Source organism: Rhagoletis zephyria, unplaced genomic scaffold (genome assembly GCF_001687245.7).
Source record: "Rhagoletis zephyria isolate East Lansing unplaced genomic scaffold, Rhagoletis_zephyria_1.1 Rzeph_scaffold_02114, whole genome shotgun sequence".
NCBI lineage: Eukaryota > Metazoa > Arthropoda > Insecta > Diptera > Tephritidae > Rhagoletis > Rhagoletis zephyria.
The window spans coordinates 62,935-88,603 of record NW_016159198.1 but is presented as its reverse complement, the minus strand read 5'-3'; the positions used below and the strand labels follow the sequence as shown (position 1 = coordinate 88,603).

At 40.3% G+C, this 25,669-nt stretch overlaps 1 protein-coding gene across 1 annotated transcript; it reads left to right on the top strand.

Moving 5' to 3' along the window:
* dikar (CECR2 histone acetyl-lysine reader dikar) lies at window positions 1-25,669 on the top strand. The gene is made up of 9 exons (XM_017620291.1): window positions 1-606; window positions 3,977-4,252; window positions 4,320-4,408; window positions 4,539-5,233; window positions 6,237-6,398; window positions 11,860-13,464; window positions 15,297-16,181; window positions 17,201-17,325; window positions 17,393-25,669. Exons 2-9 carry the CDS (start codon window positions 4,225-4,227, stop codon window positions 25,657-25,659), a joined length of 11,856 nt encoding a protein of 3,951 aa, XP_017475780.1. The 5' UTR covers window positions 1-606; window positions 3,977-4,224; the 3' UTR covers window positions 25,660-25,669.

Sequence of the window (25,669 nt, the reverse complement as noted above, 5' to 3'; positions counted from 1 at the left end):
TTCAGTTTATTTCGTGCGTTTAACGTATTCGGTTGTGCTAGTTCGTGGTAAAAGTGTTGAAATAGAAAAGTGCTTTGCCGTGTGTATGTGTATAAAGTGAAAAAATAGAAAATTTTATGAAGTGAAAATTGAAAAAAGGTATCAATTGAATATAAAACAAGCAAACGCCTTAAACATAATGCTTTTTGTAGCATATTCATAGCCTATTGAAAGGCGAAAATGAAATGAAAAGTGTTGAAGTCGAAAAAATGTACAGCAGTTTTATAAAGTAAAAAAATCGGGAGCGCAACGCACTCAAACGCATACATATATATGTATAACCAAGTGAACACTTAACAAACATACAAACTCGTGTAAAGATGGAACTAAAAAATTTTCACAATCTTTCTATATGATTTATTGACCAAGAAGAGAAGCAGAAAAGAATAACGATATAAAATGTAGGAGCGGAATAGACACGACGAACTGAAGTGAATAAAGAAAAATAAATGCGACGGTGAATGAAAATTGCAAATACAGACATAATAATAAAATTATAAAAACAAAAAATATAAATAAGCAAAAAAGGCAGTGGTGCAACAACAGTTTGCAAAAGTGATGGTGGAGGTATGCACAATAATTCTATCGTAATAAGTTTTGGTATTTAATAAAAAGTGCTTGTGCGATGTTAAGAATATTTATGTACATACATACATAGTGGTAAAAGTAGCACGATGCAGAAAATGTATTCTATCATTCTTGTAAAGTATGTAGCATATTGACGAGGGGTTGTATACTCGCCAAACTACCTCCAAGATGCTTCAGTTGACGGCATTGAATCTCGTTATGGTGGATTCGAGTAAATTGTCCATTTTGCGCACTTTCACGCTCCCAGTGGTCGCCTTCGGGTGCCAGCAAAACCAATCGGCTCCGCTCCACTTGTCTATATACATACATACATACTTATATGTATGTATGTACATATGTGCATGCTAATATATGTAAATATATTTATTCATTTAACTAGCGTGTCTTCGGCAAATAAATTCTGATTGCGCGCGTACTCCGATGCAAACGGATGCGCGCATTACGATTTCAACGAGTTAGCTGTAAGATGTAAAACTCTGCGCATTCTATGCTATATAGTGACTATATAGTAAATTTGTATAGACTTCCGCCGTTGTACTAGTATGTACAATACGTACACGTACGCCGTAATCAGGAACCATCAAAGAAAAAAAATGGGCGCATAGGAAAAAATTTCACTTATCGTTTTTCTACAGCACAATACTTGTGACAGCAAACCCGTATTGACATTAGGGAAACGGAAAGGCATACACATGATGGCGCGCTTATCGCTAGTCGTTTCCTTCGCGCACCCATATAGTGCACTGCTCACAAGTATACTATAGCTACGCTGCTCTTTGTCGGTTTTTCTATTTCACTCGTTCGACGCGTAGAGAGCAGTATAGCTGGTGTGTCTTGTTGCCGCTTTTGCTTTTCTATCGCTCACTCCCGCTGCGTTGCGGCACAAAACAAAAAGGCGAAAGAATCTGACTAGGTTGGTACTGTTTGGTGCTATTGTATCCGCATTTTCAAAATCAAAACAATCCAAAACTTCCAAAATAGCTGCAGCGCTGCCAGCGGTGACAACAACGTGCCGTAATTCATGCCGTAAAGCGGTTGTCGTCGGCGCTGGCGTCGAAGTCATAGAAAGTAGAATGGCGGTTCTTTCTAATCGCATTCTGTTTTGATTTCCGTTTGTTTTATTTTGGTGTGCATAATTTTCGGGTGGGTGTAATAGGGACAAGGTGCATGACTTGTAGTTTATTGTGCGCGCCAAAGTTTTAGTTTTTACTTGTGTACATACATACATACATGTTTACATGCATAGGTCTTGCGAAATATAGTCGAGTTTTGACGATTTTATATACCTATAGATATGTATAAAATAGGCAATGTTACTGCATGGTTGATTAGCGCTTTGAAATCGTCTCCAATTCATCGGTAAGTAGCGCGTAAAGCGTTAAAATTCAATTTGAAATGCTCGGAAAGATGTGCTGGCATACATTTTGCTGCACCTAAGTGAGGAGCCATTCAAGCGTAGCTACTTGACTTTAGCAACCGATGCACATTCATTCCATATACATATCTACATACATACATATATGCATACATACAGTATTGGACATATCTATAGCACCCCCTTTCAAAGCGATATTGTTTGCCACTTATGTTTAATTATTTGTTTTTAAGAATTTTCAATTAAAATACAGTTCATTCTCCAACAAAACCCATATAAACTAATGTTTTAAACTTTTTAAAAGACCGCAAAAAGGGCAACAAACTTTCCCTTAAATTTCAAACTTTTTTCTCAGAAGCTCTAGAATTTTTTTGAGTACACAGTTTTATAGCGCATTCAATTTTGTGCAAGTTTCAAGTCGCTAAAGATTACCGTTGATTTTTTAGATTTTTTTTTGTCTTATTTGCTTCCATATATGGACTAAACACAATTTATTTTTATATGGCAGAAAACCGCAACATACTCGGCGAAAAAAATTCTAAAAAATCAACGGTAATTTTTAGCCACTTGAAACTTGCACATTATTAGACTAAAATTGAATGGGCTATAAAACTGTGTATTCAAAAAAATTCTACCGCTTCTGAGAAAAAAGTTTGAAATTTGGGTGAAAATTTGTTGCATTTTTTTTGCGGTCTTTTAAAAAGTTTTAAGCTTGAGTTTATGTGAGTTTTGTGAGAGAATGAACTGTATTTTAATTGAAAATTCTTAAAAATAAATAAATAAACATGAGTGGCAAACGATATCACTTTGAAATGGGGGTGCTATTGTATTGGCCAATACTGTATGTATGTGCATACAGTGTGTATTTATAATCTGAAATCAAATAAAAAGCTGGTACCTGCGTTCGCCAACATAAAAGTATAGGTATGTGCGTGTGCTTGCACATAATTCTAGGTTTTTTTTTTATCTCTTCTTATCTTGCGTTTTGACTTTATTCTTACTTTCTTGGCATTTTCATATCTTTTGTTTACCATTCTGTAGATCATATGGCGCGCAACCTTCCAGAGGACAATACACATGTGCGTGAACGTATGTGTTTTTGTTGTTATTAACATCACGTTATAGCCGTTACTTCCACTTGGTTTTTTGACTTCCTTCCTTGCTTATTTCTACCCATTCAGAGTATCGGGTGCTGTTAGGTCACGCGTGTAACAACATTAAGAAAATAATTAAAAGTTTCTTTTCTAAATTAAGAATTTGTTTATTTTAATAAAGAAAAGAAGTAAATTAATTCTGTTTTTGTTTTTGTTTAATTTTCTTGCTGATTTACTGTTTACTGTGCAGTGAAATTCAAATACATACGTACTTTATTCTAAAGCTGCTGCTATAATTTTTTTGCTTTTGTTTTAACATTTCGTTTGCTACCGCGTGTTTATCCACTCTACCATTTACCAGTCACCAAGGTACCTTACCTTTTTTGTAATTTGATGCTAATTTCAGAAAGTTTGGTTAGGGCTCGGTTGGCTTTTGGTTGTGTAGCTTTAAGTCAGAATTTGGCGCATTTTTCTCTATGCGCTCTGCTGTCTATAAGCAGATTTGCAGCTGATAAATTTCCAATATACCTGCGGATACTTAAATAAAAAATAATAAAAATAGAAATTAAATACAAATCTTAAAAACGATTTGACTTTGAAATGAAAACTGAGGGAAGGAAAAAAAATTCACTTTTCAATTAAATTGCTGGTGAAACCGGCAGTTATGTAACTTATACGAAACGAATAAAATGGTAACATAAAGATAATACAATTTCGTAAAGTTTCTAAAGGTCTATATAAATATATTTCTTTCTATTTGTTTCGAAGATTGAGAATTTTTGCATGTTCTTATTATTTAGGTATATAAATATATCCGTTCATATTTTACCTAAAAGACATGTGTGTAAGCAATTTGCAAGTGATTACCTTTTCCTTGCAGGTGCTACAAACTCAAAAATCGTTTGTTTACCTATAATTTTCCAATGAACAAACAAAATGCCTTGATCATTTTTACTTATGGATGTTATTTTACGAAAGCAGATAATATTTAAGTACTCGAAGCAATAATAGTAACGACCGATTGATAAAAAATCAAAACGAGCAAGCAAACTTGTAGCAACGGAACAATACTCAAGGAATTGTTAAAATACCTAATTAATTGTTAAAAAAGCGTGCAAGTACATATAAATGGTTTCTACTTTTATCGGGCTATTGGGTGAGTGTATGCAAATCGCATTTGACTATCAACAGAATCCAATGCAACGTAATTTGTATCTTTTCAGACATTCAATCATGGTGGGAGATACCGTGCATATCTCATTTTTGTTCATTGTTTAGTTCTGCTTTTGATCTGCCCGACATCGATATCGAGGTATGTTTTAATTGACAACGTTATCGCAGAAATATACATACGTACATACATATAAATGTATATATAAAATATACCTAAACCTCCTAGTTTCTATTTTCCTATTACGCTTACATTTTCTATTTCCTTACAGGATCTTGAGTCGGCGCTTCTATCGGATGGCACTGATGAAGATCAAATTGCGCTTGTACCGGAGTTAATTGTACGCCTACTAAAGGGTTGCGATGCACTCAAATCGGTAGCAAAAGAAATAACCCATAGCAATTATCAAATGTTCTTGCGGCGTTTTCTACGCCAACAGTGTCCCATACACAATACCGAGAATCATTTTGATACGGACATTGACTTTCAATCGCTGCCGGTGCGCAAACGCTTGCAAATACTACATGATTTATGCCATTTTCGTCTCGATTCATGTGATGTACAAGTTATATTAAGCAATTTGGAAGCGGATAGCTTGCGTGTCGAGCCGCTCGGTTACGATTCGAAAAATTCTGGCTATTGGTATTTCTATGGCACGCGATTGTATCGCGAGGACAAGTCAACATCGTCAGTGAATAGTCATAGCGGTGGTGGTGGTGGAGGTGGCAGTGGCGGTAATAAATCGGCGACGGCAGTGGTTAACGGCAGCCGTGGCAGCGGTGAAAATTCAGATGGTGCTGTATGGCAAGTAATTTGTTTTACCGAAGAGGATTGGCAGAATTTGGCTAGTAAATTTAAATCATCAACAAATGCTAAAGAACGCGAATTATATCAGATATTGGATGAAAATTTCTTACCCAAGTTACCACAACTTTTCCGCGAGCGAGAGAGATTACGCCGAAGAAAGTGAGTAAATGATTTTTATTATTTCAAAAGTATGTACATATGTATTTACAGAGGGAGCCAAAGCAAGCAAAAGTAATTTGTTTGCCTTAAATAATCTAGATTTTTTGCTTATCTTCAGCTGCTTAATATTAGAAACATTTAATTATCCATACAATCTGTAAAAAATTTACTTATGGTTGTACATTTCGCACACCTAGATCTAAAGTGCGATCAACTCAAAAAAAAAAAAAAAATAGGGAAATTTTTTGGCATAAATCAATTCATAGGATTTACAGTGGTGGGAAACTAAATATAGACACGACATTTTAACAAATTTTTGCTATTTTTCTTTTGCTTATTTAATATTTAATATTTATTATTTTTTTTTTTATAAAAGTACAGCTTAAAACTGTGTGCAAAAAATATAAAAATTCTGCCAATTAATGGGCTATAAAAATACATACTCAAAAAATTCTAAAAATCTGATTAAACAGTTGAAAATTTAGACGCAATTTTGCAGAATTTTTCTAATTTTTGCGCAAAGTTGGAAATATGAGTTTATATGGTTTTTGTTCAATAATGAGCTATAATTTTATAAAAAATAATAAATATTAAATAAACGAAAGAGAAATAGGCAAAATTTGTGAAAATGTCGTGTCGTATTTTTCCACCACTGTACATCCAATTAATGCAAATATTTTTTTCTTCATAATTATATACATTAATTAAAAAAATACTGTTATACATTAATTGCAATGAATCTGTACCCTCTCTGAGTGAGTTTGCTCACTTTAGATCTAGCTGTCCGATATGTATTTACGTACATACGTAGCATTAGTGCAGCTGGGCATAAAACAGTTCCACGCCTACAATTAAGTGGGTTGAAACCTTAGAAGAGTTCATCCACAGTCTCTAGCATTCATGCTGACAATATTTACTATATATATTAATATACCATTGCTGCTAAACAATTTTCTTATGTACATATTTTAAAACATTATTTTCTCTCTGTTTACTCCCATAGGCTACTACAAGTCCGCAATTCGACACGCTTACGTAACATCGTCGAGCTAAAAGCGCGCCAAGAGCAGGAACGTTTGCTGCGCGAACGTCAACGTTATCCATTTGAGCCGCCAACCAATTTGAAATCTCAGCAGTTATCCGCACAGAGCAGAGCAAGAAGACGGTTAGCAAGAGAACTTGCCAATAACTCTTCTACCAATACTACTAGGGACAGCCACAATTGAAAGAATGAAATAATAAAAAAATTAAAACAAAAACGACAAATCTTCAAAATACCAACAAAACGAAAAAAAGAAATATCCAAACACCATAACACTTAGAGAACTGTAATCAAATGAAAATTAATGCGAACGCATATCAATTGCTCATTATTCATTAAAATACACCGAACAGCAACCGAACAAACGCAAAGTTAAAGGAATCATAGAGTACAGAACACTGAAGAGCCATCAACATACACGCACGCATGCAAAATCAAACATACATGTATATTCGAGAGAGCACATAAATATATTTACATACATATGTACATTTATTACACACATTTCTTGTTTTATGCGTGCAATGCCTTAAAATGTTATAACTTCATAGTATAACTAACTAGTATAACATACATAAATGCCGACATAGTACGTACATAGATCCACATGAGAAAGCAAACATACAAAATCTAAGATTTTTATTTTCCCCAAACATAACCGCTTGTTTCATTTTATATATGCTCCTGATTTTTTTGTGCTTGAAATTTGTTCATACCTATGCTGTGAACTGTTTCTATTACATTTATTTAAATAATTAAATTATTAACAACAACTATACTTATTAACTTCATTCGTTCATTTGAAGCACTGCTAAAAATTTCTTTGTATAAAAAAATGAAAAAACCTCAACAGACAGTCATGTTAAATTGGGAGTAGCATTTGCCAACAAAAAAAAAATAAAAATCCAATTAAAAAATTGTTTGACACTTCATAAGACGAGTAAATAAAAACCGATTACCACCATTCACGCAACAAAAGTCAACTCATCGCTGCGACAGCACAATAGAGCGCTAAAAAAAAAACAAAAGAAACAAAGCCTTTTTTGGTTAACCCAAAATTAGCATGCCAAAAAAAAATTAATCCTCTGCGACATACAGACAGACAAAGTGCGTCGTTCCATGAAACTATGCAGAAGAAGATCGCGCTCAAGAATCGAAACGAAAATACCGGCATAAAGAATTGTCAAAAAATAATAATAAAGAAAAGCACATTTCTTTGAGAAGAGCCAACGGGAATGGCGACAGCAACAACAACTGCAGCAATGGAACATGTAAAATTTAACGACAACGACAGCCATTAATTTACATACGTTTATTTCGGTTATTGTGATTCTAAAACACAACAACAAATTGGACTGAGTGAACTTACGTTTGGTTTCGTTACACATCTCAAAATCGAAATACAAGTTTTAATAAAACAAAAAAAAATCAAAATAAAAATAAACTACGTAAGCATGCTTTTTTCTCCTAAATTTCTTGCATTTCATTTAGTTTTTAATAGATACTTATTTAAACTAATAATTATTATTTTTCTATTCAAATTTAAGTTATTTTATGCTTATTTAGATGAAGAGCCCTTTAGAGTTTGTAGCATTATTTGTTTCTTGAGACTGCTTCGAAAAAGTAAAGTTTCTCCCTCAAATCGTACGGTCCATTTTAATACTAACCTATAAAATGTGCTCTTCTGGCGCGCTTTGAAGGTTAGATGTTTGTGATGGGTTAAGGAATAAACTCAAAAAAGCATAAAAACCTTAAATACTCCAAACTTGGACTGAACTATTAAAATCTTCCAAAAAATATTGAGTTTCGAAACTTTCATATAAGTGCATATTTTATGTTAAAGACAATCACCAGAATTAATGGCCGATAATAGTCGTTAAAAAAAATGTGTTTCATCATTTCGTTTTTTTTTTCATGTCTACATTGCCCCGGGTTGATGTTAGAAAAACACCGATCAGACACATAAACACATAAAAATCGAATTAATATGAAATCGGTTTCGTGCTTTCCTTTTAGGCATTGACCACCAAAATAAGGTATCTTAATATTGAATAAAAAATACGTTTCCATTGAAAAAATTGCATATTGTCAAACATATTATTGAATAGGGTGTGCCAAAAATTACTTTATATTCTTCTTTGAGCTCTCTAGAATTCTAGGGGAAAAAATTTCAAAATGCCCTCAGTGTCATTGTGCAAAAAGCATTTATTCCGACTAAACGATCATGTCTTTCACTAGAAGGAGAAAACTCCAAGGTATTCATCTTATAATATGGGAGAAATAGAGATTAAAATGTCCTTAAATAGTGTGCAAAAGGCTGGCTGGCAAATCATGGAAGTGCAGCCCCTAGATCCTGCGGTTGGTGTACTCCCTTCATAGGTAGTTAAATATTAGCATACGAAGCGGTGGAATGGTTCGAGATGATTGTCCCCAACACAGTGAGAGGATCTCTTGCTAGGCTTCAGCGGGTGCTATGCATACTTATCCCACCGCAGCCTTGGAAGTCAGCCTCGTCCTGACGCCACTGCACTTATTTATAAATGGTCATAATGCATGAGAGCGGGCACTATTAGAAATATAAAATGTATATATAAATAAATAAATGAATAAGAGAGATCTCAAGTTTACTGTGAGCTTAATCATTGCCCATCGCAGACGAAGAGCTTCATTTGCCTCGAGAGAGCCGAAACAGTACGTTTCTTGGGTTTACAAAGATTGATTGCCCAGCGGAGTTAGGCTGGGCTAAGTAGTGCCGCCATAACAACAACAACGGAAAATACCATTCTGCCCACATGTGAAGATGGCAATGGTTACCAAAAATTTATGAAGGTTGGAATAAATGACCCTAAGGCTACGATATCACAATTGATGTGACTCCCGGACGACTAACCTATACAGGCTGACAGACTGAAAAGGAAGCAGTAGTTGTCCGGCCGATTAGACTAGTAACCTTCATTGCTGTAAGACACATACTATCAGGGAAGGAAGCTAATCATTCCCCTATATAGTCTTGTGGTGAGTTTTGGGATCTTAATAGACTCAAGATTGCAGTTTTGCATACGCCATTATGCTTTATTATCTAAATTTCGCCAGTTTTATGGACTTCGAAGGTTTTGGATATTATTCTTCGATACCAGTGTGAGAACACTCCAGTTCTCCAAACCTACTTGGAAAATTTTGAAGTCTATGATGGATCCCTAAATAAATAAGTTAATCATTCTCTTTTAGGGATGAAGAGTTACTTAAATAAGTAATTTTTAAACGAAGAAACCACAACCGATTTCAATTCTCAAGTAAAAATTTAGGAGTAGCGTTAATTTCTTCATGATCGAATCCAACCCAAATTACCATGGGACCACCCTTCAGGTAGAACCTTTCCGATAAAAAATTATCAAAATCGGTTCACGTGGTCCTAAGATATGCAGCAACATACATTAAAAAAATAAAATTCCAACGAAATGATGACTTCATCCGTTTTGAAGTCGGTTTGTTTGAAGGATATAACTTAAAATTCAAGGCAAATTCAAACAAGGTAGTAGCAACAATACAAAAACAACAATTGCATGTTCGCCCCACAGTTTACATGCATTTTTTTTTTTGATTTTGCTGGGTGTGTTGTCAAATCAGTAAAAGAAAAACCAAAATAAATGTAAGGCGAAGAAATCAGCTGATTTAGTAACACCACCTTTAAACCTGATAAAAAGTAATTTTTGACGCACCCTAATAAACTGTATATTGTAATTTGATTTATTTTGTTTTGTTTTACTATTCTATTATATTTGTATATTTTGTACATACATATCGAGCTCAAAACGCTCTACATATGTATGTTCTGCATCAAAAAGAAAATTTTGTTAAAAATGCAGACTACGTTTTTTTTGTGGTTAGGGTTCGACGTGTAAGTCTGACGACTTTTCGTTGTCCTCTTTGTATTTGTGTGCAGAGGGCACAAAAATGGAAACTTTAATTTTATTAAATTTTATTTGTTTATGTTATTAAAATAATTTCTATTTTTTATGTATTTTTATTTATTTTATTTTATTTACTACATCTTATTGTGTCTTATGCATTGCATTTTATGTTTTTTGCCTTTTACTTCATACATATTTATTTTATTTTATTATTTTTTTTTTTAACTTTATTTAATTTAGTTTTATTTATTTCCTTTTATTTCATTTTATTTATTTTTTAATTTTTTAATATTTTTTTTTATTTTTTATTTTTAATTTTTTATTTTTTTTTGTTATTAAAGTTATTTTTATTTATTTTATTTTATTTACTACATTCTATTTTCTCCTAGTTATTGTATCTTCTGTTTTTCCTCCTTTATTCATATTTATTTTAGAGTATTTTATTTTTTTATTTTTTTTTTATTTTTGTATTCTAGTTTGTTTTATTTAATTTTATCTTATTTTACTTGTTTAGACTTAATTAAATTTTTTCATTTTATTTTATTTCATTTTATTTTATTTTTTAAACGTAACTTAATTTTTTTTTTTGAATTTAATTTTCTTTTAATTAGTTTTTTTTTATTTTGTTTAATTTAATTTATTTTATTTTGTTTTATTTGACTTTATTTTGTTTCATTTAATTTAATTTAATTTAATGTAATTTATTTAATTTAATTTTATGTTATTTCATTTTATTTATGTTATTTAATTTTGTTTTGTTTTATTTTATTTTACTTTATTTCATTTCACTTAATTTAATTAAATTTTTTTATATTTTATAATATTATATTATATTAGATTATATTATATCATATTATATTATATTATATTATATTATATTAATTATATTATAATATATTTTATATTATATTATATTATTTAATTTAATTTAATTTAATTTTATTTTATTTCATTTTATTTTATTTTATTTTAATTTATTTTATTTTATTTTATTTTATTTTATTTTATTTTATTTTATTTTGTTTTGCTTTATTTCATTTCATTTTATTTAATTTCACTTCATTTAATTTAAAAATTTAGTTTAATGTAGTATATTTTATTTTGTGTTATTTTATTGTATTTTCTTTTCTTTTGAACATGTGACGTATTAGATAAGTTAGATTTAGCTGAACGGAAAGGCCATAAAATACTTTTAAAAACAAGTTCCTATAACGGCCCAAAATTTAAAAAGAAATTGCTGTTATTTTTATAAACTGATGCCTTTGATTTCTGGTCAATAATGGTTTCCTTGACAACCTTAAGCTTTCATTCCATCCTCACTTGTGGAGGTGTGTAGAATACAAGCAGAAATACTGCTTTGCGATCTCCTTCTGTGGCTCATATTTCCCACAAGTTTCATCTCTCGATAGGCTCGATTTCTCCAACTCTCAAGTCTCGCGCGTTATCGCTTTCGGAAAGGTTTTATAATAAGTTAAGATTTTCGATTTTTATATGCTTCTTTGTTCCTTAATTTGTTTTGTTCGTTTGCAAAACAAGCATATTCATACATTTTTCTAACACCAAAATCGTTAAACGCCATGACTTTCATACACATTCTTGCCGAAGATTTTTCTACCAAATATTCGAAAATTTACCTCAAAGAACATTGAATAAATTAGTATCTATCTTTCCAGCTCCCAATCCACTTCGACCGCGAGCGGTATTTCAACGTATGCCAGCTCTCTGCGACGCACGACCACTACAAATTCCAGTGAATTTCTCTGCCACAGAGAGACTTTCTGTCTGACGCCCGAAGGCGAAGAGGACGAAGAAGACGAGAACGAAAACGAGCAGCGACCGGAACTTTGCGATACAGCGCGTCACCTAACGACGCCGCCTCACGCGCCAGCCATTTGTACAGCGATTGGTGTAGACGCGCCGCTACTCCCAGCGGAGCACGTGACCAACCAGGAGCACTTATTGGCGGTGCAGCAGCAGCAATTGCTCCTGCAAAATATCAAAGTTGAGCCGCTAGACGAGTCGGTGGATGAAGGCGATTATGTTTTAAACCATAACGGCGCATATCCCTACAACGTCGCACCCACTTATGATAAGCAACTTGCAGACACTGGAGATTACTTTCGGAGCGACGAAGTTAAGTTGCAGCAAGTGCAGCTGCCAGTGAAGCGATTGTTAGAAGAGACTCTTTGCGCTTCACCGGCACAGGCGCCACCTGTGAAGGCGAAAAAGTCGCATCACAAGAAGAAGAAGTCACAAAAGAAGCAGAAAAAGAAATCTCGCGAACATCGGCGGCGTCACAAGCATGCCAACGGTGTCAGCGGAAACGACAGCAACAATATTTCCGCCTCCAACACTGCTTCAGCAGCGAAAGCCAAAGCAACAAAAGAAGCGGTCGCATCAACTGCAACGCCGCCACAACCAAATCAGAGCGGCAGCAGTAGTAGTAGTAGTAATAACAGCAGCAATAGTAAAAGTCAAAACAGCAATAGCAATAAAAAGTCAACCAAAACACGCAGCAGCCGCAATAATAAAAGTCAGCAATCGCGTACGCAAGCGCAAAGCCACAGTCACAGCCAGGGCCACGGCCATCAGCAGCACACCAACAATAGCCACGTGCTTACGCATGCACCTTCACTAAGCCCTGAAGATAAGGAGAATTTCTGTCGCCAATTCAGCGCCGACGCAGGACCAGTCAGCGAATTACATGAACTGTCTGCTGCGGGTATTGTAGTCGAGACATTGAGTGATACCACAGGCGCAGCTGGCACTGGCAGCGCCCAGCACATAGCCACTGTCATAAAGAAGGAGGCGGGCGTGGGCATTGCTCTTGATATGGCACCAACCACAAACATGAAATTGCCCGGCAGACAAACTAACAATTCGCTCTCGTCACTGACGGGAAACATATTCATACCGCCTACGTTGCGTGAAGATGCGACGACAACGGCGGGCACCACGCCAACAGAGCGCGCGGACACTAAAACGAAGTCATCGACGGCAACGAGTAGTGCGGGTCACAGAAAGCATCATAAGCATAGCGCGGCAGCCGCGGGATCTTCTACTACACCGTCAGATTCGAATGCTGTTGCGGAGAAGAGTAATGCTAGTGGCACAGCTGGTGGTGGACATAAAAAGAAACTTGCTGCAGTAGCCGCAGCGGCGGCGGCGGCGGCAGCAGCAGCAGCAGCAGCAGCGGCAGCGGTAGCGGCAGCTCCGACTGTCTCAGCTGTTGCCAGCTCGAAGTCGTCGTCACAACACTCGGATAAAAGCGCAGATGAGTATGTATTTTGTGTGTTTTAATTGCATTGCAGAAATTATTTTCTACATAAGCTGCTTCTCATTGACTTAAAAAACAAAAAAAAAAAATAGAATTTTGCTTTTGTTTTTGTATATGGATGGAATTATACAGAAATTCTTTTCGCGTTTTCTTGCTGTTGCTTGTTTGTGCAAATCCATATGTTTTCCATTAAACGCGCGCGCATATGAGAAGTGTTGGTTGACAACAATTTCTCATATGCGCTTCTGTTTGTTTTTACTCATTATTGCTTTGAGCAACTAAATTTTTTAAACCTTGTGCGGAACCTTAGGTACAGCTGCATCTATAACCAACTTTTAAAGGGTTTTATCATTCCAGTAGAGAGCTGAAATTTCATGTTAACCGTAAACAAGCTTTTCTTAATGCATTTTAGTAATTCCTAGTTTTTTAAGATTTTTTGAAAGTAGATATTTGCTATGATTTGTAAGGTCATACCCTAGAACAGAATCCTTAGTACAAATGTACCTTGATTTTTGGATATTTTCTTTGCTAACGGTGTTGTGCTTTACAAAGTATATTAGACGATTTTTTTTCCATACGGAAAAAATATCATATCTTTAATAAAAAAATTTCCAAAAATCAAAGGTATTTTTAGTCACTTCAAACTTGCACTTTACAATGCAGTGCTGCTATCAGGTTTCCGCACAAGGGTTAATTTCTCATTTTTTTTTACAAAAAAAAAACACATGTTTGAAACTGGTTGCTGGCACTTTAGTTTTGTTTGTACATATTTTTCCCATTTATAAGTAGAGTTATGTAGTTGTACATTTAATTTCCCTACTTTTGGTGTACTCAATCATTTATATCCTTTAGTTTTCTTGGTTTGTAGTGATGTCCTTTAACGGTTAGAATTTGAAAATTTTGTGTGTTTTAGGGGCCTGTGCCAATTAATAGCAAAGTATTCTGGATTGCAATGTTTTGTCGACTATGAGGTGAATAAAAATTGAACTTGTTTTTTTTTCACCCATGAAAAAATGAAGCATTTTCGAAAATAGCGTAAAAAAGTATGTACCGTATTTGGTCGTTTTTCTACATCGTCATTTGCTGAACCGCTCAATAGAATATTGCCTTGTAATTTTTGAGTTTTATTAAACTTCTTACCCAAGGCATTGGCATCATATTGTATTAGCCATTTTGAATTTTTGAAAATTTATTTCAGTTTTGCAATCAGCGACTCAAAGAACCTTTGGATATGAAATTTCATAAAAATTTGATATTTCTTTTTATACCCGAAAATCGCTTGGACACGAAATTTAATAAGTTTAAAAAGTCACAAAGCAATATTCTATGAGCCAATCCAGTAAGGCAGATATTTTCTAAATAAATATAATTGCCGTTTGATGTTGGTTGCTTAACTCGCTGGTCATCTTCTGCATCAAAGCAGCTGTCAAAAATAATGAAACAGTTTTTTCACCATAGAACTTTGCTATTGATTGGCATAAACCCTCAATAAATATGTATCTCATTTTCTCCACATCATCATGCATTTATATGTATGTACCTAATTAGTTCCGTTATGCGTACCGTTATTAAAATTTAAGCGTTTTGCGCATGCTTCTCCTCCGCCTAATCTCATTTCCATGTGGTTTGCGTAAACTTTAGCTTTCCAAAACCAAATTAGCTAATATTGTAAATATTTAACAACTCATTTACCTTTTTCTTTTGCCTTCACCACTTCTTTTCATATCGCGTGTTTCATAAAATTCAATATCCTTAAACACATACATACATACATGCACACACTTTCATACCTGAATTTGATTTTCTTATTTATGACTTGTAAATAATTTTATGTACGTCAATAAATCTTCTCATTCACCTAAAATTGACCCAAATCGACTCATTTGGAATTGTGTACTTCTCATACCTTAAATGCTCTCCTACTTCATTGCGATCATCAACATTCCAACTGCAAATTTGTAAACAACAATTACAACAAACATCCATATGGTTTTTTTGTGAAAATGTAAATTGTAGAAATGTATTTAGTAAAAATCGCACCATCACCTCAAACACCAAAAACACCATCACCACCACTACCACCTCAACAATCATCAATACCAACACCGCCACCACAACCACAACCACAACCAAAATCACTTCAAATCATAACGCCTCGAATGTGTTTAGAAATGCGTCGCATGGTACAGAAGCAGCCGTAGCGGCGAAAACAACAGCAACAGCAGCAAAAACGTATCCGTCAACGTCGTCGACGGCAGGCGCCAATACAACGGCGATAGCAGTGACTAAATGCTATTTAAAACATGCTAACAATCAAAATCAAAATTCTCACAAACCAACTAATCCGAATCATCATATAACCTCCCATTCCCATTCCAATAATTGTTCCAATTCATCTGTTAATTACCACCATCATCATAATCACCACAACCACAACCACAACCACAACCAAAATACGCACCAAACGCACGTTTCCCAATATTCCATGCATTCCTGTGCCACCACCAATCAATTGACATCCACATCGTTGAACGCCTTTAATTATGCTTCCAAAAATTCCACGAATACGAATTTTCTCAGTTTCACCGAAACGGAAGAAGTTCTACAAATCGGTATGCACAAAGTGCTCGTCTATGTGAAGAATCACCGTGATGCCTGGCCATTTATGGATCCCGTTGAGGAGGACATAGCGCCACGATATTATTCCATAATACGCAGGTGAGTAGTTTGAGAGCTTTAATGTAAAGTATTCTAAAATTATATATATATGTGCATACATAAGTGGTAGATAGATATGTAGATATATGTGCCCTCAAAAGGTGACCTCATCTACACCTTAAGCTCTAATCTGTGGCTAATGTGTTTGCCATCTTAGGTAACCGCGTTCCAGTAACAGGTGGACTGGGCTTTCTGTTCTGCGTATCCCAGTAAAGAAAGCAGCCGTCTTAGCTAATTCCTTGGGTATTATTTGCTCGCAGACTGCCAGTATATCTGTTATATATGTATGTATGTGTCTTAACATCGTCTTTGAGAGAGTTATTAATTTTCTAAATCTCTTAGAAACGAAACTTCCTGTAAGTTTTATGGGGTGCCATAATCCTAGCGAATTCTCCGCTCTGCACTCAACTCTTATTTGATGGACACTGATCGAACGAAAAATGTCACCATAGAATTTCCTAAAACTATTCCTCTAGGGTTCGCGAATCTTTCTGTAGACTCGCTCACTTCTGAGCGTGTGAAGTTCTCCGGATCTCTGCCTGGGTTATAAATGCTCGTTCCTCCAGCTAGCTTCTCTAACTCTTCAGTTGAGCGACGGCTGGTTTGTCGCTGCTTGACGTCGTCACAGCAGCGGCGGTGGTCTAGCAGTCTATGCTGTTTTGGATGGCCCCCATCCTAGAAGTTCGCTGCTTCCACGCCTTACCAAGTACTTTGCCGCACCTCAGTTTGATTCTGTAGCTATTACTTATCTCCACAGCAACATTCAGCCCTAGGTAGCTATCCCCTAACTTCGCTTCCACTACCCTTCAGAGTGATGTGTTAAGTTTCTTGTTTTGAGCTGACAAGAGTGCTGGCGTCTGTTAATACGTAACGGAGTGGTAGATGAGGTCTTTCGACCATCAAGGGACACATACGTATTTAGGATGTGGACATTTATGGATTTATTAACAAAATTGCAAAATATCTGTAGTTTTTCTAATGGTAACAATTTTATTTAACTCGATTTCTCATGTTCACAGACCAATGGATCTGCTCAAGATGGAAGATAAACTGGACAACGGTGAATACAATAAATTTAGTGACTTTCGCAACGATTTCAAATTGATTGTGAACAACTGTCGCCTCTATAATGGACATAACAATGGTGAGTCTTTGGCCATTTTCTTCTCAGCCAAAAATCTTTCATAAATATGCTCAAATTTTGCTTTCAGAATACACGGAAATGGTGAATAATTTACAAGAGGCCTTCGATAAGGCCACCAAAAAATACTTTGATAATTTATCAGAAGACGATGACGATGACCCCAGCTTGGGCTATCCGGCAGCCGATTCAAAGATGAATGTGTTCCGGGAGAAATACTTCAATAAGAAGTCTTCGAAGGACGCTAGTAGCGATAGTCAGAGTGTTGCAACGGATGCGGAGAAAAATGTTGCAGACAAGTCAACAGATAAGAAGAGAAGTGGTAAAAAGCGTTCAATGGATTCGGTTACAGAGTTGTATAAGGAAAAGCACGCGTATAGTGGTGAGGAGGACATAGACGATATGGCAAGCGGTGATGGGGAGCAGCGTGGTACAAAGCGCAAGCGTAAAGAGAAGGATAAAAGGCGTAAGAAGAAATCAAAAAGTAAAGCAGTTGTAGTGGAAAGGCACACAGACGATGAAGAAAATATTGAAGAGGATGAAAAGCAAGGTGATGAGGAAATGCGTGAAGATTTTGAGCAAGAACATAACATAAAAAAGGGCAGAAGTAAACAGGCTAAGGAAGGCACAAAGAAGGGTAAGAAGAGTAAGAGCGAGAAATCGTCCAAATCTTCAAGTAAAGCCTCGAAAGGCAAAAGCGATGGTGGTAAAACAAAGAAACAAAGCAAGAAGAGCAATAAATCAAAAAGTTATAACTCCGATGAGTCCGCAATGTCGGATGATGGCGAACCTGAACCAAAACCGGAACCGGAGTCAGAACCTGAAGCGGAACTCGAACTGGATTCAGAGTTGGAGCCGGAGCCGGAGAGCGTCGATGAGGGCGGAGAAGACGATGATGAGAGTTTTGAATATCCGAGTGTGAAAAAGGGCAAAGGCAAAGCAAGCAAAGACATCAAAACACACACAAAAGCCATCGCATCCTTAGCGCAAAAGAAGAAACATGCATCAACTAAATCAAATAAACAACCCGCAGCCGCAAAAAATCAAAAGGGTAAAAGTAAGAGCAGCAAGTCGAAACAAAAGTCAAAGACTTCGGCCGAAAGCGATGTCGATGGTGATAATGAAAGCGACGACGAAAAGCCTCTAAAGAAGAAACCGCTTTTGAACAAAGACATGCCACCACCAGCCGTGGATGCTCTCGCCGCCTCAGCCTCTGAGCTGGAGGAGGAGGTAATCGACGACGATGATGATTCACGTTCGCGCAGCATGTCCCCATTCAAGGTGGATCTGCATAAGAAATACTCCAAAAGTGCACTTAATGATGATCTCTGCGACTTGTTGACATCGGTGAAGAAAGTACCCGGTACATCAGCAACCAATTCAAATGAAAAGCGGGTGACCCCCGAAGACGATGAAGAAGATGATGATTTTAAGTCCTTGTCTAGTCGCAGCTCAACGCCGGCACGCGCTTCCAGTGAGGAACGCAAGACAAAGCGCACGCCGAAGAAACATGCGCGTAACGGAAAAAAGGAGGAGCCGCAAAGTAATAGGAAAAATTCTGCTGCGTCTAGCACATCAACTGTCGGCAAAAAGAATGCCGAACTCGATGCTGCTGCGGCCGCTGAAGCAGCCAAGCAAGCCGAGCTGGAGATGTTGTTGCCTTTTCTCGATAAATACGAGTTGATAAAGTACCGACGTAGTCGCGCCAATAATTTGCAGCAGAGTACAGCGGTTAGTGTAGCTGAAGATAGCCAAAAAGCAGTGGGCAGAAGTCGCTCAAGAGAAACCGCCACCAAGAAAAAGGATACCGGTAAGGGTGGTGAAAAGGAGAAGGCTACTGACAAATCGAATGGCGATAGCACGAAGGTGAAAAAGACCGGAAAAAAATCCAAGAAGGATGCGCGCGGTAAAGATAAATCGGATACAGAAGACTTAAAAACGAAGCCTAAAGAAGACGTAACTTCAAAGACCGCAAAAGCCGATGAAAAGCCCACAGGAAAAGCTGCAAAAGTGGCTACGAAAGCAGACCTGACCGAGGAAGTGTACAATGAGGGCCATACAATAAATAACACCATCTCTACGAAGAGCGGTAAAAATGCGGAAAAGAAAGCTGTTGCATCACCCGAAAAGCCGGCTGCAAAAAAGAAGGAAAAACCTAAACCGGAACCTATTCCCACCGTGCAAGTGGAAGAATCGCCAAAGAAGCCGACTGAGAAACCCACAGCTCCGGTGCCACCGAAGAAAGCATTGCAGAAAAAGGCTGCTGCTAGTGCTGCGGTAAATAAAAAAGCTAACAATAAACCAACAGCCCTAAGCGCTGCTCCGAGCAAGACTTCATCGACCAATATTGAGGCACTGGACGTGGAAACTGAGCAGACGCTGAAGGATATCAACCGCTGGTTGGAGCATACCCCGCGTTTCTCGGAATTCAGTTCCGCCAGCAATTCTCCTTCGCGTTACAACCTAGACGAGTTCGATCCGGCGATTCCGGCCAAGTTGGAACCGGCCGATTTCAGACGACCAGTGCCGATCGCTCCGCCGAAAATTGATTTGGTGCCCACGAAATTGGCAGAAGTGCTGGTTGATTTAGTCACTGACAGCGATGCAGTGGTCACCAGTGGCCTTAAGAAAGAAGTGATCTCAGAATTAATAACAAGCGGCATATCTGCCAGCACCGCAGGTGGCACTGCGAGCAGTGTGAGCTCTAGCTGTGGCACGCCACCGCATTCGGTCACATCTGCCAACTCAGTTGGAAGCACCTCAGCCAATGCTTCGTCGAATAACTCAGCTGTAAATGCACCGTCGATATCATCGATCGCCTCTGCGTCGGCCGCCAATCAGCCAACTTTGCTAATACCACCGCCTCCCGCCATCGTGGCGCCCGTTTTGAGCTCACTCGCGCCACCAAAACCCAAAGAGCCCAGCACCACTCAATTGCTGCTGCATCCACCACCGCCGCCGCATATTAAAAATCAGCTGGCAAAAGAAGCTAAGCGCAAGTCACTGAAGGAGAAGCTACAGGCGGCTACAAATCCACGCCGCAAAGATTTGCTTCGTACCATCGAACGGCTGCAACCGGGCAAAGCTAAGGGCAATCTTATACAAAATATAAATAAACCCGATGAGCTTTTCCCGCTGGGACCTGTCGCTGCCAAAACAAAGGAGGTGAAGAACGCGCTGATCGTTGAAACTGGCGACAATGCGCCCAAGCTAAGTTTAGGCACCGTTATAAATACTGATGATTTTGCTTTGGGGCAATCACACAATTTCATCGATGAGTTGGCGAGCAAAACCGAAGCAAAGTCTTTGAATAATACAGAAAAGGAAGGGGACGAGAAGGGTGGCAAGACGACTGGCCTTGAGATAATTTCGCCCTTCACATCCAAAGCTTCGACAATATCTGCTGGCGTTTTGGCTGCTTCGGAAATAGAATCGGATAAGAAAGATGATGAAGCGCTTGCCAACGATTACATAAAACCCTTTGAAAAACTGTTGGAGAAGAAGTCTGCCGCTAATACGGAGTCAGGCGGCACTACGACTGCAAAAGAAAAGCCAAATTTGAGCGCATGGTTCAAAGCTTTTGGTGCACCGAAGAAAGCAAAGAAATCGGAGGAGGAAGAAAAGCAACAACAACAGCAGGCAGATGCAAATGAGTCGGCTTTCAGCACTGGCCCAGGATCAAGCTCAACGAAATCTAATGATGGAGCAGCGACTGCCTCATTATCCTCCACCGGCGCCACTGCTGCCAGCAGGTCACCCACTTCGGCTTCAATGACCGGTGGCGTGGACTTTTCATTGCCCTCAGCGCCACGCCAACGCAAAGCGAGCACTGGCAGCACAATATCCGAACGCTCCTCCTTCAGCCAGGACCCCGACTCGCCTCGCATAGCTATAGATGAACGTTACGGGTCTTACGCGGGTGCGAACTACACGTCGCCCATCGGCGCTTCACCAATTGGGGCATCACCCATAATGGTTTCACCGAAGCCAGACGAAATTACCAAACCTACCTCACCCTATCCATTGAATGGCGCTATAAAGGTGGGTTTCTATCAAGACACCACCACCAAAAGCAGTCCGGATAAGAGCTGCAGTCCACGCGAAATGCCATCGCCATATCCACAATACTCACAGCACATATACTCATCTGCTTCGTCACCAAACGTATCAACGCCCGAGTTAAGTGGCACTTCACCCTATGGTGGCGCAAATAGCTATAATCCTTCCGGCTCAGAGGCCTCGAAAACGCCTGTTTACTCATCAACATCACCATTGCCGAATCTCTATGACCAATACAAGCAGCCACGTTCACAGGAATCCGATTACAACTCATCTATGAGTCCAAGCACTCCCAATCCGAATTCACCATATCAACAGCCTCAAAGTTCACCATATGCCGCACAATCGCATCAATCCCCATACCACCACCCCAACTCACCATACCATCAGCAGCAACATTCGCCCTTCCATCAACAACCGCACAGCAGCCCAGTTCACACGCCACCCGCAGCCACGGCTGCCCTGCCTGCTGGCTCCACTTCAGTGCATTCGCCGCTGCACCAGCAGCAGCACAGTCCTATGCCTAGCAGTGTAGACTCGCCAGCATCGTCTGCTGCAACTCAACCGCCAACGCCACTGGCCCACTCACCTGCCGACCAGCCGCATTCGCCATACCAACAGCAGATGCATTCGCCTTATCAGTCGCAGTCACAGGCCCCCCCTCAAACGCAATCACCTCAAGCGCAACAGCAAAACTCCAACGCCCTTTCGCCGTACAGTCAGAGTAGCATGAGTCCATCACCATATCAGGCACCGGTGGGGACTCCGGAGGCAGTCACTTTCAATCAGTTGACTCAAAATACTGATGTGAAAAATACCTCCCCAACTGTTACAGCGACGCCAGCAACTCCCGCGCAAGCCGAACAGCCCTATGCGCAGACTGTAGCCAATAGAAGCAGCGGCAGCGGCAATAACGTTAGTACAGTTGGAGGTGGTGACTCTGCAGGTAGCGTTGTAAATGCTGCGATTGCGTCTGTATCGGCATACGTGCCAACACCCCAGGATATTTTTAATGCCACCACAATGCTGGCAGCGCAAAGCCAAGTGCAAGGGCAGACGGAGTCGCAGAGCCTTGCGCAACAGCAGCAGCAACAACAGCAACCAACCCAGCAGCTGCAACAGCAACAACAACACCAACCAACACAACTGCTCCAACAGCAACTGCAACAACAACAGCAACCAACCCAGCAGCTGCAACGACAACAACAACACTCTCCGCAACAACAGCAGTCTCCGCAACAACAAAAGCCTCAACAACAACAAACTCAACAACAACATCAGCAGCAGATAGACGAGTTGCGAGCCCTCTACGGCACGGCGCTGAGCTCTGCGGCTGCATCTATCTTGGACAACACGAAGCATAACGATTGGAATTTGACTGGCGCCACGCAGCCACAGGTTGAAATGCAGCAGCAGCAACAGCCACAGCAACAACAGCAACAGCAACAGCTGCTCCAACAGCAACAACCGAAGCAGCAAAATGTTCAACATCAGTTGCAGCAGCAGCAACAACAATTGCAAAACCAGCAACAATTGCAACAAAATCAACAGCAACAAAAGCCGCAATATCCAACCTACGCGCAGTACCAGTCAAAAGCTGCTGCAGCTGCTGCCGCCGCTGCTGCGTCCACGAGCAAGGACGTCTCTGGAGCAGACAAGACGGACAGTGTGAAAAGACAGAGCGCCACAGCTTCGGTTTACGGCGACAACTCTGCCAACGATATGGCAGCCTTCATGCAACACATGCACCAGCAGGCGCAAGCACACAAGAACTCTGTGAGCGCCGCTTCAACGCCAGCGGCGTCTAGCCCTACAGCATCAACCACTGTGGCAAGCACAGCAGCTGTGAACGCAAATGCCAACCCGCTTAAGCGGACAGCTGAGGACATGCTGGGCATGGACTACAGCGGCACCAGCAGTGGCGGCTCAGCGAACAAGTTACAAAAGTGTGAGAACAATAGCGGAAATATGCCGCAGCAAACAGCACAGATGTCGGCACAGAGCAGCAAACAACAACAAATGTTCGATAGCTTCTTGGGTGCCATGCCCTTTGGCAAGCATTTGGGGAGCATAACTCCAGACAAGGCGTTCGAAATGTATAATCGCGCTGCGTCAATGGGGTTTCCCAAAGATTATGCGAAGGACAACAGCTGCCAATTGCAGCAACAGCAACCGCAGCAGCAGCAATCCCAGCAGACCCAGCAACATCAGCAACAGCAACAGTCGAATACTGGCGCTAGTCAACAGCAACACCAGCAGTTACAGCAACAAAAGCAAACGCAGCATTTACAGCAACAGCAACAGCAACAGCAGCAGCAGGCAACACACAACCAGCTGCAGCTTGGCCAGCAGCAAAGCCAACACCCCCAACAGCTGCAGCATAGTCAACATACGCAGCAGCAGCAACAGCAGCAAACTCAACACTTATCCAAGGCCACCATGGACAGCATTACAGCCAGCCTGCTTAGCAAGCCCCTTAATTATGGCGCTAGTAGTCTGCAGCAGCAGCAACAACAAACGCAGATAAGTCATTCACAGCAAATGACCCAGAGCTATTCAACACAGCCACAACAGCAGCAACAACAACAACAGCACTCGCAGCAACCGCAAGCGCAACAGCAACAGCAACAACAGCAATTGCCTGCTAAATCGACTGCAGCGGCAAGTTCAGCCTCCGGCTCAGCATCAACACTGGACGCCAGCAATATGCTGAACATGTCCAGCCACCATCTGACACACCATCTTTCGGCCTACAACAAGCCGACCCCACCACCGCCGCCTGCGCAGACATACAGCAATCCGGCAGCCTCGTTACTGCACCCCTTGGCCGAGAGCTTATTCGGCCTGTCCTCTGCCAGCTCCGGGTTCTACGATAAGAATATGCCCCCAGCTGCCCACATGTATAACGCAGCGGGCGCGGCGAAAAATCTCTCAACATCCCAGCTGTACTCGAATCCCGCATCAATTGCTGCGATGGGCGCTGGTACTGGCATGTACGGCAATGCCCAGCTGACGTCCGCGGCAGCAGCGGTGAGCGGTTCGTATGGCGTCACTAACACCAGTTCCAATTGCAGCAGCAACAACACGACTAACCAGCAGCATCAGAATGTAGTAGCCGCAGCAACGGACGTTGCAAAATCAGTGGCGCCGGCCGTTCAAGTTCCTGCGAAACGTGGACGCAAGAAGAAGGCTACAACGATTGCGGCAGAAGCGGCGGCGGCAGCTGCAGCGGCTGCCAAACTGCAGCAACAGCAGCAGCAACAACAACAGCAGCAACAGTTGCAGCAACAGCGCCAGCAGCAGCAGCAGCAGCAACAACAACAGCAACAGTTGCAACAACAGCAGCAGCATCAACAGCAGCAGCAGCAGCAACAACAACAGCATCAGCAGTTGGTACAAAATCATCTTCACCCGTCGCAATATAACACGGCAGCGGCGCATATGTCACAGCTGACAAGCACCAGCTCAACTGGTACAGCACAGCCCGCACACCAAAGCTCCAGTGGGGTGCCCGCCCATTTGCAGGCGCATGCACAGGCGCTGCAGCAAGGCTTTCAACTGTACGCTGGCCTAAAAACAGGTGGTGTTGGCTCGCCGCTCTCGGCAGCAACCAGTTCCAGTTCGGCCGCAGCTGCTGCAGCCGCGGCGGCAGCCGTCAGCAATGTGGCTGCACACAGCGCGGCTTCAGCAACAGCAACATCTAATGTGTCCGCCACAAGTGGCGTTGATGTAGCCACTGCGATTTCGCTGAAGACATCCGCGGCTGAGGCGACCGGCATGGTGCCGGGCAGCGCTTTCAATTTCGGACCCACCCCTGGCAGCCTTGGCTTATATGGCGACCAAGCGGCAGCAGCTGCCGCCAGCAGCTACTTAGATCAATTCAGAGATGCATCCAACCCCTACTATATGCCACCAGCGCCGGCGCCCGCTCACCGCAACTCGGCAAGCGATGCTAGTGCGGCAGAGAAAGCGCAATCAGCGCTAAATCCAGGTGCATCGGCGGCCGCTAGCGCTTACCCATTCTTGGCGGCGCACACAACACCGCGTGGCACCCCTTACTCATTTATGCATAATACAGGCGCCTCACAGCTGGCTGATCCCAATTCTCAGCTATATTCCTCCTACTTGCGGCGAGAGGATTTCCTTATGTTCAATCAGGGGCTACTGGGACGTGGCGCAGGTGCAGCAGGCTATGGGCAACCACCGCCGCCAACAGCCTATCGGCCATCCTCACTGGGTATGCCCAAGCCGTATGATATCAATCGATCATGGTTTTAGCAGTGCGCCA

Coding starts and splice junctions, on each gene's coding strand:
- dikar (XM_017620291.1), top strand. CDS start 4,225: ATGGTTTCTACTTTTATCGGGCTATTGG. Junction 4,409..4,538: donor TGCCCGACATCGATATCGAG/GTATGTTTTAAT, acceptor ATTTCCTTACAG/GATCTTGAGTCGGCGCTTCT. Junction 5,234..6,236: donor GAGAGATTACGCCGAAGAAA/GTGAGTAAATGA, acceptor TTACTCCCATAG/GCTACTACAAGTCCGCAATT.